Here is a 15,283-nt window from a genome sequence, read left to right on the forward strand (position 1 = left end):
TTGATACAATTTAAGAACATTCATAGGGTTAGGAAAAAAGGAATTTTAAAATTAGTGATAACACAAGTTAGGCAAATAATTAATTAATTTGACCAATATATGAAGACTAATTAATGTCAATAGCCACACAAATTGAAATCACTCATTAATTATCAGTAATGTATTGTCAATGAAAAACAAAATAACAAATCTACTAAACGAGAATTGCATCCATTGATAGGTGAAAGCGTTTTTGGTAATGCGTGAAAAGTATACATATATATCTGTGTGTTCACTTCTTAAGAGTTGTAGGCATAATTAGTAAGAGATGGTATTGATTACAAAGAGAATGTTCCGTTTCCTTATACTTTTTAATCTCTCTATCAAGACATTTGGAAATGAATACACTTTCAATATCCACTCAAAATCCAATACAGTTACCAGATTTGTTAATTTAGGTTAATAAAATCTCTAACAATCTTTTTAAAATCAGAAGAATATCTTCGAAGTTAATTAAAATCCCACCAAATTAATTATATACATAAATCAATAGCAGTTTACTGAATTACAGGGGATTCGTTATAACAATATTCATATTCATATATCTTAAAAAAAAATGAGTTTCAGTACTTCTTCAATGTCTTCGTCCTTCGTCCTATTGTTTCTTCGAATTTTGAATACGTTTATATGGATTATATTGTACTTGTAAACGCAATGCAACAAATATATGAAAAAGAAAAAGAAAGAACTAAAACAGAAAATAACAATGAAACAACTAGCTTGGTTGAATCAAATTGTGTTGAACATTAAGAAGTTAACATTCATAAACAACTGCTACTACATGCATAAATGATCATAAAAAATAAACGTAATAAACGAAAAGTAGTAAACACTTAACATAGCTGAGACGGAGAGAGAAGGCTTTTTAAACCGCTTAGGACGGGAACACGGCACGACACACAGGACATATCCCACTACTCCTAAGCCACTCCTCCCCACACGTTCGGTGAAACACATGCGAACACGGCATTCGACCCGCCTCCACATCCGACCCAACTAGGATCTTATCCATGCATATCACACAACAGCTTTCCTTCTCAACAACCACCGTCTCCAAGTGTTGCACCACCGCCTCATCGCTCGCCGGAGCCACCGCAAGTCTCACATCTACACCATCATCATCCACATCAGGAAACGACCACACAATAACATGTATGTCTACATGTACCCCCTTCACGTTTAAGTTGGCATCACGCTTCTTCAAGTCAAAGATGGCATTAGTGAGTTTCCAAACAACCTCACTATAACGAGGGGCATTAATCGAATCAATCATGTCATAGACGATGACTTGTATCTGCTCCCAGTCTCCATTGAAAAGCAAATCTTTATCAAACTCAAGGGTTTGATCAACGCTTTGAGTTTCAGGGTTGAGAAGATCTATATCTTCTCCGTCTGAATCTACTTCAGGAGCAAGAGTGTAACCCACATGGAAATGGAATATCAACTTTTGGGTTCTGCTGAGATCGTCGTCATCGTTATAGATCGGCCGGTGGTAGACGAGGCTGTCCGGTTCTGGATTGGACGAATCGGAATCCATAGTTTGTCCGGAATTTGATGATTTGGGGTTTTGTTAGGGTTGTGAGAATTTGTGGGACGTTGATAAAAGAAAATTAGAGTTAATATAATAGAATCCCCTAATTCACGCTTTTAGGTGATGATCATTATTTTTATGCGGTTTCCTTATATTACTCAAGATTTCAAAGTGACCGAGAGAAATTATAGTAGTGAAAAAACGGTCATAGTTGTTTTTTTTTAGTCTAATACTACTATTCCGAGTTTTCTTCTTCTTCAGAGCTATCAGAGTCAAGCTGTTCATCGAAACAAAGCAACATGTCATCACTAACATTATTTACTACTACTACTCCTACATCACTTACTTCTTCTAAAGCTGCAGAGGTAGAAGAAGCTCTTGCCATTTCTTTTCCTTCTTCTGAAAACTTTGATACCTCTTCCTGCAAACCTTCTTCTTCTCCCATAGATATTGTTGTTTTATTTGGCCTATCATCTGCATTGCTCTCTCCGCTTCGGTTCTCTGTTTCTGAAGTTGGTTCTGTTTCCTTGGCTCCAAGTGGCACGGGGAAGCCTGGGGCCGGCTCTTCATCAGAACCTGCTGGAACCATCTGATCACAGCTCTCTATTTGGGTATTCATGGGAAAACCAGCTTTGTCTACGCCTGGCTCTACATCTGCTTCTTTGTTTGATGGTTTACTGTGATCTTCAGAAAGACAAACGCCTGTGTAGGAGCAAGAATCCGATGGGGTGCACTGTAAATATATATATATATATATACACACAAAGAGAGAGAGAGAGAGGGGTGGAATTTACCTTTCACAGTGTTGGTGTTTGTGCTCTCGTAGAGCGTTTTCTTGAGCAGAATTGTCCCAGGGAAGACCATCAAGTTTATTCTATTGAGAGCATCACGTTCTTCATCATCCATGGGTTTAAAGCCAAAACCTTGGGTCCAAGTATCCACTAAACTCGGCAATGCAGCTACCACAAGCTTCTCCACTTTGAGAGACATAAGTATCTGCAGCCAAAACCAATGAATACTTTTATCTTTTAGAGCCAAGGAATCAAGACAAGAATGGAAGAGAGATCATATGAGCTACGAAATTATTAAGGTCAGCATATGAGGGGGTGTTGTATGTCTATCACTGTACTAAGTTTAGACATCATTAATGTGGATCGAGCCTCGAGAACAATCACATGAATACATTCTAAATATTGTACCTCTTCGATGGCAGCCACAAGTATTCTGCACATCCCCTGTCGGCGATATTTGCTGCAAGTAGCTACAAGAGGCATCTCTGCAATAGTTACTCCATGCACCCTGGATAGAGTAAAATGGGTTTCATATGTAACTCGTTTCAGTGAATAGAAGTGAAAGAATAAATCAAAGCATCCAATTTGCCGGTAGAGTCAAATTTCGTTCCATTGCCTGGAGGATTCTAGAAGATATACCAAACAGATCATACTAACCTGATAGATGCTACTGAGATCATCACATCGTCCTTCTCCACAACCACTGTGTAAAACCCATCAAAGTCTAAGCGAGCAAATTTTGACCTTTACATGCAACAAAAGATTCAAAAAAGGTAAGTCAAATCAATGAATATGAAAAGCAGAACTAAAGGTACAGAAGTAACAAACAAAAATCAAAGTTTGCAAGCTAAAGACAAAAAGGACGTAAAGCAGAACTGAAGGTACAGAAGAAACAAAGAGAAATCAAAGTTTGCAAGCTAAAGATAAAAAGGACGTTACCCCCAGTTGTATAGCACATGAGGTATCATGTCAATACCAGTTCTTGGATCTACCATAGACTGAAAGCTTTCCTCCATAATTGATAAGGCAACAGCTAACTTCGAGTTGCATTCAGCCTTCAGCGCTATTCTTCGGGCAGAATGAACACTCCCATCTTCTTGAAAACATTTCAGAATTGACCAAGACAGACCATCAGCACTAGGGTTAATGACCCCGACACGAGAACTGAGACCAGTGTACACCTGAATTACACAAGCTACTTAATGAGAACCTAGAAAGTTGTTAAGCAGCTGTAACATCTTCCTTTGTTACATGTCAGAGAGCCCAAGAGCACGAAATATATATCATTCTCATCGTCAATCTAAAATGTACTTGGAAGTTATTCACAGAGACTAGGCATGCTTAATACCTTCTCGCAACCTTTACCACAGAAGTAGGTTTCTGGAAAAAGTTTTCTCCGTTTACTTGCCCCTTGCAAACATATTCCATGATCTGATAACATAAAAGTAACAATCATCAGCCGAAGTGGATTTCAAACCAAAATAAGAGAGAGGCATAACTCCAAAAGTGAGTTTTACAAAGCGTCAATTACTAAAGAAGGAAAATTGCAAAAGTGCTGAGAATGACAGATAAATCAACATCTACAACTGTAATTGATGAACAATGACATCAATCATGATAAAATCTCAGTGAGCCATGATAGAAGAAAATTCAAATTAGAGGTTTTCTTTTCATGTAATAAAGAATTAAATAATAATTTCTAAGAGATGGCGTGCGGTAGATGATTACATTTATGCGCACATTGGGAACATTTGAAATCCTGAGAGCGTTCAGCATTATCACTGACCAACTCGCTGCATATCCAACATGTGCAGCTCGAGCAATACCAACTTCCTTCAGGGAGCATCTGGGTAGAAAAAGCAAACGTTATACAGCCAATCTCTTTAGAGGGTAGCAATTTGCTGAGGATAAAGTTCTAGTAAGGGAAAAAAAAACCTAGTTATTAATACCATGTAAGTTACTAGAGTTGAATCAGTAAATATTACAGAATCAGCCAAGAAGTTTCACCCCACGTGGATGTTTGAGCAAATATCAACTGGAGAAGTTTCACCCCACGTGTATGTTTTGCAAAGAGTTAATTACTGGGACGAATAATAGCCAAAATGTAAATTATACCCTGGAATGAGCCAAACAATACCTGCATTGATAAGCAAGCCTGATGGAAGGTCGATGGACAATTATCACAGCAGATCAGCTCACCTCCATCACCACAAACTCCACAAGAATCATCATTTGGATCATCGTCAGAAGCTTCCACTGATCTCCATCCAGTTCTTCGCGCCCTATACTCAGCAGACCAAGCTTCCAGCTGACATGAAGCGAAAGGCTTTCCCGACCCCATGAAAAGATTCAGACATGGACAGTTCTGATTAAATCCAGCATGGTTCTTGAATTCAGAAAGTGATACAGTCCTGTTGCAACATGTACAAACCACTCCATCTTTAGTTACCAGGCCTGTTTTTACCACAGTATCATCATCTGGATCTCGTAACTGGATTACTTCGTCCCTAGAAATTACTTTGGTAGCTATCAACCATGATAAGACAGTTCTTGGACCCAAAATAGACCAATTTCCTTGAAAATTTTGATTTTCCGCATTGCTTGTGCTTCGGGGAAGCAGCCTGCACCCTCCTTTATTGTTTCTTTTTTTTGTTCTAGCCTTTGGTTTATGGGTTTTCTTTTTCTGGCTTGATCTCCAAACCTTACCTTTCTTTCTGATTACTGACGACACCATAAGGTCATCATCTTGAGAATAGTGCTTCCTAGCTTTCTTTCTTCCTTTCTTTGAATTGCAAAATGAATTCTTCATCTTCTCATTCCTCAACCTTTCATCCCGACTTCTCTTTGAGATGAGATGAATGCTGCCCATCTCTTTATCCTGGCCTTCAAGGTTGTCGAGGGAATTAGAATCTAGTGAATCATGTTGGTCCAAGGGAGCTAGTTTGATGTCCGATATTTTTTTGGATCTTCTGTGTAACTTCTTTCTCATCACACTTTCAAGCATGTCTTCTGCTATCAATTTTGAAGCTACAACTCCCTTGCTAACCTCCTGCTCATCAGCCCCAGAGATTTCCTTACCAATTATGTTCTGCCTCTCTAGTCCTGTAGAAACCTTTCGACGGACAATTTTAGTTTGCACCTCAAGATCTGAATGAATCTCTTGGCTAGCATCCACGTCACAAACAAGATGGCTACCTTCAGATAAAGTCAGCACACTTTCAGGACAGCCTGAAATCATGTTCAAACAAGTTGCATCATCTTTCTTGAACTTATCAATAACTGTATTCCTTGCAACTTCGACTTTATTTCCTCTTCTTAAAGATCCAACTTGCTTAGAAATGAAGACAGCAATCACAAAAGGCTCTAAGGCACTCCACCAAAGTGCCCGTGTGTTAGCAAGATTTATATTTTTCATGTTCTCCTCGATGTCCAGCAGTGTAAGAGAGAGATCAGACCAGAAGTCATTGATACCGGTCCATTTCTTAGTACTAGTATCCATTAACTTATGATCAGCTAATAGGATCCGACCCAACGATTTCCAAGCTGACCCAAATTCACGAAATCTCCGTCCCTCTGGCGATATGTAAAAAGTTTCTAGGTATTTCCTACCTGATCTTGCGCGCTTCTCGATCTTCCATCTGGCAGCATTTAGCAACTTACAGGCATATTTGTAGAGAAGAGGACGGGGATCCTCTTTAGGATCAATCTTTAGACAGGTTTGAGACATAACTAACTCATTAGGAGATACTTTAGATCCATTGTTCAGCTGCAGTGAGAAGGCTTGTTTCTCACTATGAGGAGTAGAAGCACCTGCACAGATCATTCTGGTTGCGAAGCTCTCCTGAGAAACAGGAGAGGCAATTGCTTTAAATTCCTTTCCATCGGACCTGTCCAAGTTTTGTGACTTGAATCTTTCTGAGACAATGCCACCCAGATAAACTTCTCTTCCTTTTTCTATGCTTTGCTTTAGCAAATATGAGCTAGTTAAAACACCACTATTAGATGATTCAACTAAATGAAGAGGTACTGTTTCTCTAGCAATATCCGAATTTGGAAAACCATTCAAAGCCGACCCCTTTTCGTCCCTCACATCCAAATGCTTATTACCGGAAAGCTTCACTCTCTTAGCTCTGTTGTTAAAGTCTGAACCATCTTTTGAAGCAGATGCCTCAAAACCTTCTAGATATCCACTTGTTATCACAGAATTGTCATTGTTGGAACTCAGAGAGGAATTGACATTCTTAGTGGAATCACACTCGAAGTTAATGACTCCAGTAACCAGGCATCTTTTAGTAGTATTTTCAGGATCAGTTCCAAAGAAAACTTCTCTGAATATCTTATGATCCTCATATGACCCTTCAAAGCAGTCACCTCCAAACATCTCAATCTCAGCTCCGCCAAGCATCATTACAAACTAACTGCACATTCCGCTTCACCTTAACTTAAAAGGAAAATAGATACCTGAAATTTTTAGAAAAAAATAATGATTATTACAAATTCAAATTATACATTTACTTTAATTTTCCTACTTGTGTTATGCAAGTATCCAAAAAGACAAATATAAGACGGGAAGTACAGCTGCACTTTTTATATCTCTGACTAAGATAGAGCAACAAAGATAGAAAAACTAGAAATGGAAGCAAAAGGGGATAACTAATTCTCATATTTTGTGACATTGTAGGCTTTCAAACTCTCTACAACATGGGTATATTAACAAGGCAAATGCAAGCATGAAATGTGGTTTAAGTTAAGGAATCAAGCATCAAACAGAATCATTTCACAATTTAGGTGAAGGATAGTAGAGAGAATGAAATTTTCATGTATAAAGTATAAACCAATCTATAACATAAGTGATTACAACTATCACTCCATAGATATACGAAAACCGACACAGAAGCCCAAAAATTGCGTTTAAGTTTCTCCAGGACAAAATGCAAAATCAGACATCAGCTTCTCAAATCAAAGGAAAAGAAATGAGGAAAAAGACGAGAATTATGTAAACAAGGTAAATCAAAAACACATAACCCACAAGCGCAACAACATGGATTAAAACAAGCTCAAAATCAGAGATCCAAGAGAACGGCCAAAAACTTTGGAAGCCTAAAAGCAAACCCCGACAGAGAACAAAATTTTAATGAAATTGAAATGTTATACTGTCAAATTACATCCAAAAGAAAGCTCAAAAAAGGGGAAATGCATGAAATTACCAGAGCATGCAGAAGGGATTCGAGCAGCAAAAACGAAATTGAGAAATCGGACATATGCTTTGCTTCTTCAAAGAGTGGGGAAATCTCAGTGAACTAACCTCATTTCGCCCTTATCCTCAGAAAACACAACTCCAAACCCCATCATCTCTCTCTCTCTCTCTCTCATTCCGCAAGTGGGAAACGCATTTTCATTTCATTTCACGTTCTCTGCACTCTCGCGCACACACACTCTCTCTCTTTGTCTCCTTGATCTCACTCTCTCTCTCTCGCTCACACACGCCTACCACAAAGAAGAACAGATTGCTTTCTCTTTTCTATAATTTTGGAAGAAACCCAATTCTGATTCGGTGCTAAATCTCAAAAATTCATCAAAAGTTTTGACGAATTTTTTAACCCCTGAAGCTGCCCTCTCTATCACTTTGTGCAGTGTATGTACTCACCATTGGCTATTTCTCTCTCTCTCTCGTTTTCTTTTTCCTATTTCTTTTTTTTTCCTATTTGTGTGCTGTCACCACACCAAAAAAGGCATCTTCATATTTTTTTTTAATCTTTTTATTTCATTCAATTTTACGGAAAAAGCCATCTTCATTTTTTACTCCTTAAGATTCTGTCTCCTCTCTTGACAACGGACCAGCGGTTTATAAAGTGCTTAATATTAAGATTAATTACAAGAATTAAACACACAGATTCATGTTTTGTTCTTCAATTCTCAAGTTCGTAATCCAGTTAATGACGACCATAAACCAATTAATGACCTACGGATTATAAAGTTCTTGACATAGTTTTTGGTGAAATTCGCCTATTGATTTAACAGACAAATTGTTTTCACAACAAAAATTACTACCACACAACTTTTGTGAGAAACGACAAGAATATTTAGATTCTTTTACGGGTTTTTTTTTTTGAATAATCAAAAAGGTTCTGAAAATATTTAGATTCTTAACGGCAGGAATATTTAGATTTTTAACGGTTTTTTGTCGTCGTTATAAATCATTTCAGCTTATGTTTTTGCCATAATGATACATGGCCGATCGGAACTCTTGGTCTTATATTAATTTATTTTATTTTATTTTGAATCTAATAATTTATAAGCACTAAGATTTTGTTTAGTGGATTGGAGGCTTTGTAATTTGCGCGGGGAATCTTTACGTGTCCTAACGATAACATGATGCACATAGGTGCATGCCAAGATGGACGACCAGCTTTGATGAACGAACATACAGATACAGCAATTCGTTATTTTTAACTTATTCTGTTACTATGTTTATGTGTGAACACATTGGTTTTATTACATGTTTTGTTTTAACTATCAGCAGCAATAAAAGGCTCAGAATCTTGATATATGTACATAGTATTTGTTTCTTGATTCGTTTTTTTTTTTTTTTACATATGACTATATGAGAAATCCAAAATCGTACATGACACTGGAAGAATCCAAACAACGTACATGTACGATGAAAATGACTTTGGTTGGTGAAAAGGAAATGATTTGTTATGTGGGATAGATTCCACATAGTTTTGTCATCTAATTAAAGATATAGTCATGGTTGTAAAGAACCAATATTTTTCTTTTTTTCTTTTTTCAGGTAGATGGTAAGACTTCATTTGCTCATTTTGATCACACATAACGAATCATTCGATTCAGTTACGAAGCTCACGAGCCACGTATGTTGGTTATATATGGCTTTCTGTACCGAGACATTCTTCTTAATCTTAATTGTGATTGGAATATTTTGGACCAACAAAGCGACTGATATCAAACATGTTTGAACACACACAACACAAACGTATATGTGATTTTTTTATCTAGTTGAATTTGGTGTATAGACATATAACTTGGTCTGACGTCTTGCTGACCTTACGTTTCACCTCTTTGCTTTGGTGAAGACTCAAAATAGCTAGAGCCTGAAGGGAATCCTACGTTACTGGACGGTACTTGTTTTTTGGATCATTGTTATATGTTTTAGCTGATTCCCAAAGCCTACTCTTAAGGGATTTGAATGACTCTTTCTATACTGAAGTTTAACTCTGTTTTGGTAATTTTAAAAGGGGTAGGAGTTGATGATAATCATGATACACGCTACCGTACAAAGCCATTAATCTCATTGGAACACTCTAGAGAGAACAAAACATTTTCCCGGGTTAGAAGTTTGTCCGGTTTATTCTACTACAGATATCAAAACGACAGCACCTGCTTCCACAAAATTAAGAACCATGACGTGATCTCGCTGTGTTCGTACTTTATCATCGCCAACTTCACGCCGTCTTAGTTTACCGGAAACGCAAAGTGGCTTTTTAAAAAGTTTTATCCAATGTATGACGTGGAAAGATTAAAGAGAATGCACTGCCACGTTTCACCAATAAATACTTGACACGTATCCAGCGAGTTTTCTTTTTTTCTCAATGATTAATTGATTACGCCATCGCTTACGTCATCCTTCTTTGTTTTTTTTGGGTTGGGGGCCTTGGGGTCGTCGTCAAAGTTATAAAAAAGGAAAAGTCGTAAATGGCATCGTCACTGAGTCTTTCGCACTATTTTAACCCCGTCAGTGACACTCCTTTCTTCTCAACTAAAATCCATTTCTCTTTCTTGTCGATTCTACCAACTTTTTCTCTTATTTCCGCAACTATGGCTTCATCTAAGAAGACGGTGAGTGTGGTTTCAATGTCACGAGATCATACTTTTCTCCATTTCCTCGTACGTAACGATATTGTTTTGGCGTCGTTAATTTATATAGGTTTTGATCCCTATTGCACACGGTACGGAGCCTCTAGAAGCGGTGGCGATGATCACCGTGTTGCGTCGAGGTGGTGCTGACGTGACGGTGGCTTCCGTCGAGACGCAGGTTGGCGTTGATGCTTGTCATGGCATCAAGATGGTCGCTGACACTCTTCTCTCTGATATTACCGACTCTGTTTTCGACCTCATTGTTCTCCCCGTAAGTCTCTATGTTATTTTAACACTTTCTTTGCGTGTAAATTTGAGAATTAAAGACATCAAATAAGTGGACTGATCAGTTATCAATGAGCTCAGTCTTAACTTAATTTTTACAGTGATGTTGATATATAATTCCTGCAAATAACGTTGGTTTTAAGATGTATCTATTGCAACTTTTGCTCTCTGAAACGACTTCATAGTTTCTTGATATTAATGGTTTCTGAAGGATTTGTGTTGCTGATAGCACTTTTTGGTTAAATATGAATGGTAAAAGGGAGGGCTTCCTGGCGGCGAGACTCTTAAAAACTGTAAACCTTTAGAGAACATGGTAAAGAAACAAGACTCCGATGGAAGACTTAACGCAGCTATCTGTTGTGCTCCTGCGTTGGCTCTTGGTACTTGGGGTCTACTTGAAGGCAAGAAAGTAAGTCCGAAGTGTGATCAGTATATAACCAAAAACGTTTATTTATCTTGTTTTCAGTTATTGTCTAATGTCTCGATATTACATGGGGTTTCTTGCAGGCAACAGGTTACCCTGTTTTTATGGAGAAACTTGCGGCTACTTGTGCCACTGCTGTTGAGTCAAGAGTGCAGATAGATGGAAGAATAGTGACTAGTAGAGGACCAGGAACCACCATTGAATTCTCTATCACGCTTATAGAGCAGTTATATGGGAAAGAGAAAGTTGATGAACTCTTAAGTATCTTGGTACGTTTTGTTTCTGCCACTTTGATTTTCCAACTTGGAAACAGACAGAGATTTTAGTGGAGCAGCTTAGTAATTATGCCATGGTACGTGTTCTAACTTTTTTTATCACCTCCTTTTAGACTTACCAGTTCTCCTTTTGAAATCAGCTGGTTCGTCCTAACCCTGGTGAAGAGTTTACTTTTACTGAGCTTAACCAAACAAACTGGTCATTCGAAGATACACCACAGGTAAATGTTCACTTGTTCCTTACCTATCCACTTGGTCCTTTAACACTTTGCCAAGAAAATCTCTGTTTGATCGTTATACAGATTCTTAGGACTACGCTGTGTTGTAATTTGTGAAGCTTTTGTATTTCTTGATCAACAGTCTTTTATGTGTCAGAAATATAATGTATTCCTTTTTTCAGATTCTCGTACCCATTACAGAGGAGTCAGAGGAAATTGAAGCTATTGCGCTTGTAGATATCCTGAGGCGGGCAAAAGCAAATGTTGTGATTGCTGCAATTGGTGATAGTTTGGAAGTTGTAGGATCTCGCCAAGCTAAGCTAGTAGCAGATGTGCTTCTTGATGAGGTTGCAGAGAAGTCGTTCGATCTGATTGTGTTGCCTGTGAGTAGTGCTACTTTCCAAAAGACAAGCACTTAAAAGTTTCAAAGAACGTTTTGAGATTCTTTGATGAGTAATAACCAACACATAATCGAACTTTTATGATGAACTACAGGGCGGTCTAAACGGCGCTCCAAGATTCGCGAGCTGCGAGAAACTGGTGAATATGTTAAAGAAACAGGCAGAAGCAAACAAACCATATGGAGGAATTTGTGCATCTCCTGCTTACGTCTTCGAGCCTAATGGTTTACTCAAGGTGCATAAATCAAAAACCAGAACTAGAATTGTAGTTTCAAGTCATTAAACTGAGATATAAGTATGACATGTTTTGTATAGGGTAAGAAGGCTACTACTCACCCAAGAGTGAGCGACAAACTTTCAGACCAGAGTCATATTGAGCACAGAGTCGTGGTTGATGGAAATGTTATAACGAGCAGAGCTCCAGGGACTGCGATGGAGTTTTCACTTGCGATTGTGGAGAAGTTTTACGGGAGAGAGAAAGCCCTTCAGCTCGCAAAGGCAACACTAGTGTGATTTTCAAACAATAACGTGCGAGAGTGACTTGAATAAAAAGAGAAGGCTTTGGCTTTAGCTTTAGTTATCTCTGCATCGGTGATGCGTTACTTTGTGAGATTTTAGCTAAGTGGTGGATGTATCATGTCCCATGTGTAACTTTATTACGTCTATAATAAATGAATAATCTCATTCTCCGATATTTTCTTTAAACCTCTGCAAGAGTAAGAGGTTTTGCTGGAGAGAAGATATTTAATATTTTAGGAAGAGATATTTTAGTCACACTTTTCACCAAATTCACCTTAACAATAACTATAAATTACGAATTTGCCACCATTTTTTTTGGCTTTGGTGTAATAGTTCTAATAATAACAGCAATATACTAAATTAGCGAAATACATAAAGATATTTCTATATCATTTTTAATTTTGTTTGAAATTCAAATAATGTCACTAACTTCTTAGCAAAAAAATGTGTTTATTAGCAAACTTAGGTTAACATTGAGGGGCAATTTTACAATTTTACTGCATCTGATAAGATCAAGGGGTATCACCGGAGATTTCGGTGTTGTTTGTTCGGTTATGAAATACCAAAAAGGCCCTCGAAACATATAATCTACTATTAAACCCTCACAAAACCCTTGATTTCATTTCTAACTTTATCTGCTTCCCTCACTCCTCCTCCCCCTCTAGGGTTTTATCTGCGAAACCCAATCGAGAGCTTTCCATGGCGACTCATACCATTTCTCGCTCTTTTCTTTGCCGACCTGTGAAATCTCTTTCGTTCCTGTTCACGAGATCCTTTGCTTCATCTGCTCCTCTAGCCAAATCTCCGGCTTCTTCTCTTTACACGTCGTCTCTGCTCAGCCGTTCCCGTCCTCTCGTCGCCGCCTTTTCCTCCGTTGTGCGTAATGGCCTCGTGTCCGTGAAAGGTTTGTCAACGCAGGCTACATCTTCTTCTCTCAACGATCCGAATCCCAACTGGTCGAATAGGCCACCCAAGGAGACGATCCTGCTCGATGGTTGCGATTTCGAGCACTGGCTTGTCGTCGTGGAGCCACCGGAGGGTGATCCTACTAGAGACGAAATCATTGACAGCTACATCAAAACCCTAGCTCAGATTGTTGGCAGGTAAATCCCGGATTCAATAGTCTCTTCATTTAGGGATAATTAAGTGAGAAATCCACTACCATATGATAGGATCTGTGTGTTTGCTTGGATTATTTTGGAGCTCTTATACGATATATCTCGTTTTTAACATTTCAGTGAAGAAGAAGCTAGGATGAAGATCTACTCGGTTTCAACTAGGTGCTACTATGCTTTTGGAGCCCTTGTATCTGAAGATCTTTCTCACAAGATTAAAGGTAAACCCTTGCCTTTTAATTTTCCCCATTGTATGTGTTAAAATCCCCCTTCTCATTTCTTTCTGTAACTCTCCAGAGTTGCCAAAGGTGCGCTGGGTTCTTCCTGATTCTTACTTGGATGTGAGGAACAAAGACTACGGAGGTAAGGCTTAGCGTGTTATAACTGTATCACAACATGAGGGGAGTTGCTTTGCTCGCCCATTATTTACGTTTGCTAGTCTGTTCCTAGTCTTTGCTCTGTGGACTCGTTACTTGCTCCATTTTATTGTGTTAGGTTGACACATAGGGCCGACTTCTATTCATAGTTAATTAACATTTCTGAAACTAAATTTGGGTGCATATGCTATAATTGATTAGTGATATCTATTATCAGACTGGTGTGGTAGAAGTGATGTTGCTTTGTGAGAGTTCTAATCTTTTGATGAGCCTATAAGAGTTAGTTTGATGGGGGTTATTTTTAAAAAATTGACTTTCAGGGGAACCATTCATTGATGGGAAGGCTGTTCCGTATGATCCTAAGTACCACGAGGAGTGGATAAGGAACAATGCTAGAGCAAATGAAAGAAACAGACGCAATGACCGTCCTCGCAACTTTGATAGAAGCAGAAACTTTGAGAGGAGAAGAGAGAACATGGCAGGAGGCCCTCCTCCTCAACGTCCCCCAATGGGAGGACCTCCTCCTCCTCCAATGGGAGGACCCCCACCTCCTCCACACATGGGTGGCTCTGCACCTCCTCCTCCACACATGGGGCAGAACTATGGACCTCCGAACAACATGGGAGGGCAAAGGCCTCCACCAAACTATGGAGGGGCACCACCACAAAACAACATGGGTGGACAGAGGCCACCACCAAACTATGGAGGAGCTCCACCAGCAAACAACATGGGACCTAACTATGGAGGAGGGCCACCACCAAACTACGGAGGAGCACCGCCACCAAACTACGGAGGAGCACCACCACCAAACTATGGAGGAGCACCGCCACCAAACTATGGAGGAGCACCACCACAGAACAACAACTACCAGCAGCAGAGTGGTGGAATGCAGCAGCCACAGTACCAGAACAACTATCCACCAAACAGGGATGGAAGCGGGAACCCCTACCAGGGTTGAAGTAGTTGAATCAGTCGTGGGATTCCTTTTTAATCAAGCATTCTGGGCTGTGTATAGATAATTTGAGGAAGAGAGAGAGAGAGAGAGAGAGAGAGAGAGAGAGAGAGAGTGCAATAGCAAGACTTAAAAACTCCTTTTATCTCGAGTGTTTATCAGTCCTGGTATTATGTGAGAGAAGAGCCAAAGTAACAGTGGCATGGTTGGTTAGAACTTTTTACCCTTGGTCCGTTTTGTTTTTCTTAGTTTATATTCTAAATCGGTGTTAGTGCTTCCTTTTGATATTTGTTCCTCCTAGGTCCTCTATTCTTCTTCTAAAACGCAGCACAGTTGATTATTTTTTGCGTCTTTGTTTTGGCTTCCCCAATCATGTTTATTGGCTGCTGATGAAGCTTGTGGATATCAAAAAACCAAAGAACGAAAAATGTCAGCATTTAGCTCACTACGAAGATCTATAGCGTCTCACTCTCATCTAATA

The 15,283-nt window shown here is 38.9% G+C and overlaps 4 protein-coding genes across 5 annotated transcripts; 2 read left to right on the forward strand and 2 right to left on the reverse strand.

Annotated features, from left to right (window-relative positions):
• Positions 1-815: 815 nt before the first annotated feature.
• Positions 816-1,653, reverse strand: LOC17891020. The gene has a single exon (XM_006299597.2). It carries the CDS (start codon positions 1,574-1,576, stop codon positions 914-916), a length of 663 nt encoding a protein of 220 aa, XP_006299659.1. The 5' UTR covers positions 1,577-1,653; the 3' UTR covers positions 816-913.
• Positions 1,654-1,734: 81 nt separating this feature from the next.
• LOC17893734 (increased DNA methylation 1) lies at positions 1,735-8,017 on the reverse strand. Of its 2 annotated transcripts, none has more exons than XM_006296790.2 (9): positions 7,667-8,017; positions 4,499-6,822; positions 4,090-4,207; positions 3,710-3,792; positions 3,301-3,542; positions 3,019-3,105; positions 2,770-2,869; positions 2,365-2,566; positions 1,735-2,272 (listed from the first exon to the last, which is right to left on the reverse strand). In XM_006296790.2, the coding sequence occupies exons 2-9, from the start codon at positions 6,767-6,769 to the stop codon at positions 1,806-1,808; spliced, it is 3,570 nt and encodes a 1,189-aa protein (XP_006296852.1). In that variant the 5' UTR covers positions 6,770-6,822; positions 7,667-8,017; the 3' UTR covers positions 1,735-1,805. The 2 variants fall into 2 exon arrangements, with proteins under 2 accessions (XP_006296852.1, XP_006296851.1); XM_006296789.2 differs by having other exon boundaries at positions 7,569-8,017.
• Positions 8,018-10,092: 2,075 nt separating this feature from the next.
• On the forward strand, positions 10,093-12,533 carry LOC17892911 (protein DJ-1 homolog A). Its single transcript, XM_023786372.1, has 8 exons — positions 10,093-10,218; positions 10,307-10,507; positions 10,781-10,930; positions 11,029-11,214; positions 11,361-11,441; positions 11,621-11,821; positions 11,934-12,074; positions 12,155-12,533. The coding sequence occupies exons 1-8, from the start codon at positions 10,198-10,200 to the stop codon at positions 12,350-12,352; spliced, it is 1,179 nt and encodes a 392-aa protein (XP_023642140.1). The 5' UTR covers positions 10,093-10,197; the 3' UTR covers positions 12,353-12,533.
• A 453-nt stretch (positions 12,534-12,986) lies between these two features.
• LOC17890563 (multiple organellar RNA editing factor 8, chloroplastic/mitochondrial) lies at positions 12,987-15,089 on the forward strand. The gene is made up of 4 exons (XM_006297616.2): positions 12,987-13,461; positions 13,597-13,694; positions 13,771-13,836; positions 14,171-15,089. The coding sequence occupies exons 1-4, from the start codon at positions 13,058-13,060 to the stop codon at positions 14,806-14,808; spliced, it is 1,206 nt and encodes a 401-aa protein (XP_006297678.2). The 5' UTR covers positions 12,987-13,057; the 3' UTR covers positions 14,809-15,089.
• The last annotated feature ends 194 nt before the right edge of the window (positions 15,090-15,283 follow it).

This window comes from Capsella rubella, unplaced genomic scaffold (assembly GCF_000375325.1).
Source record: "Capsella rubella cultivar Monte Gargano unplaced genomic scaffold, Caprub1_0 scaffold_3, whole genome shotgun sequence".
NCBI lineage: Eukaryota > Viridiplantae > Streptophyta > Magnoliopsida > Brassicales > Brassicaceae > Capsella > Capsella rubella.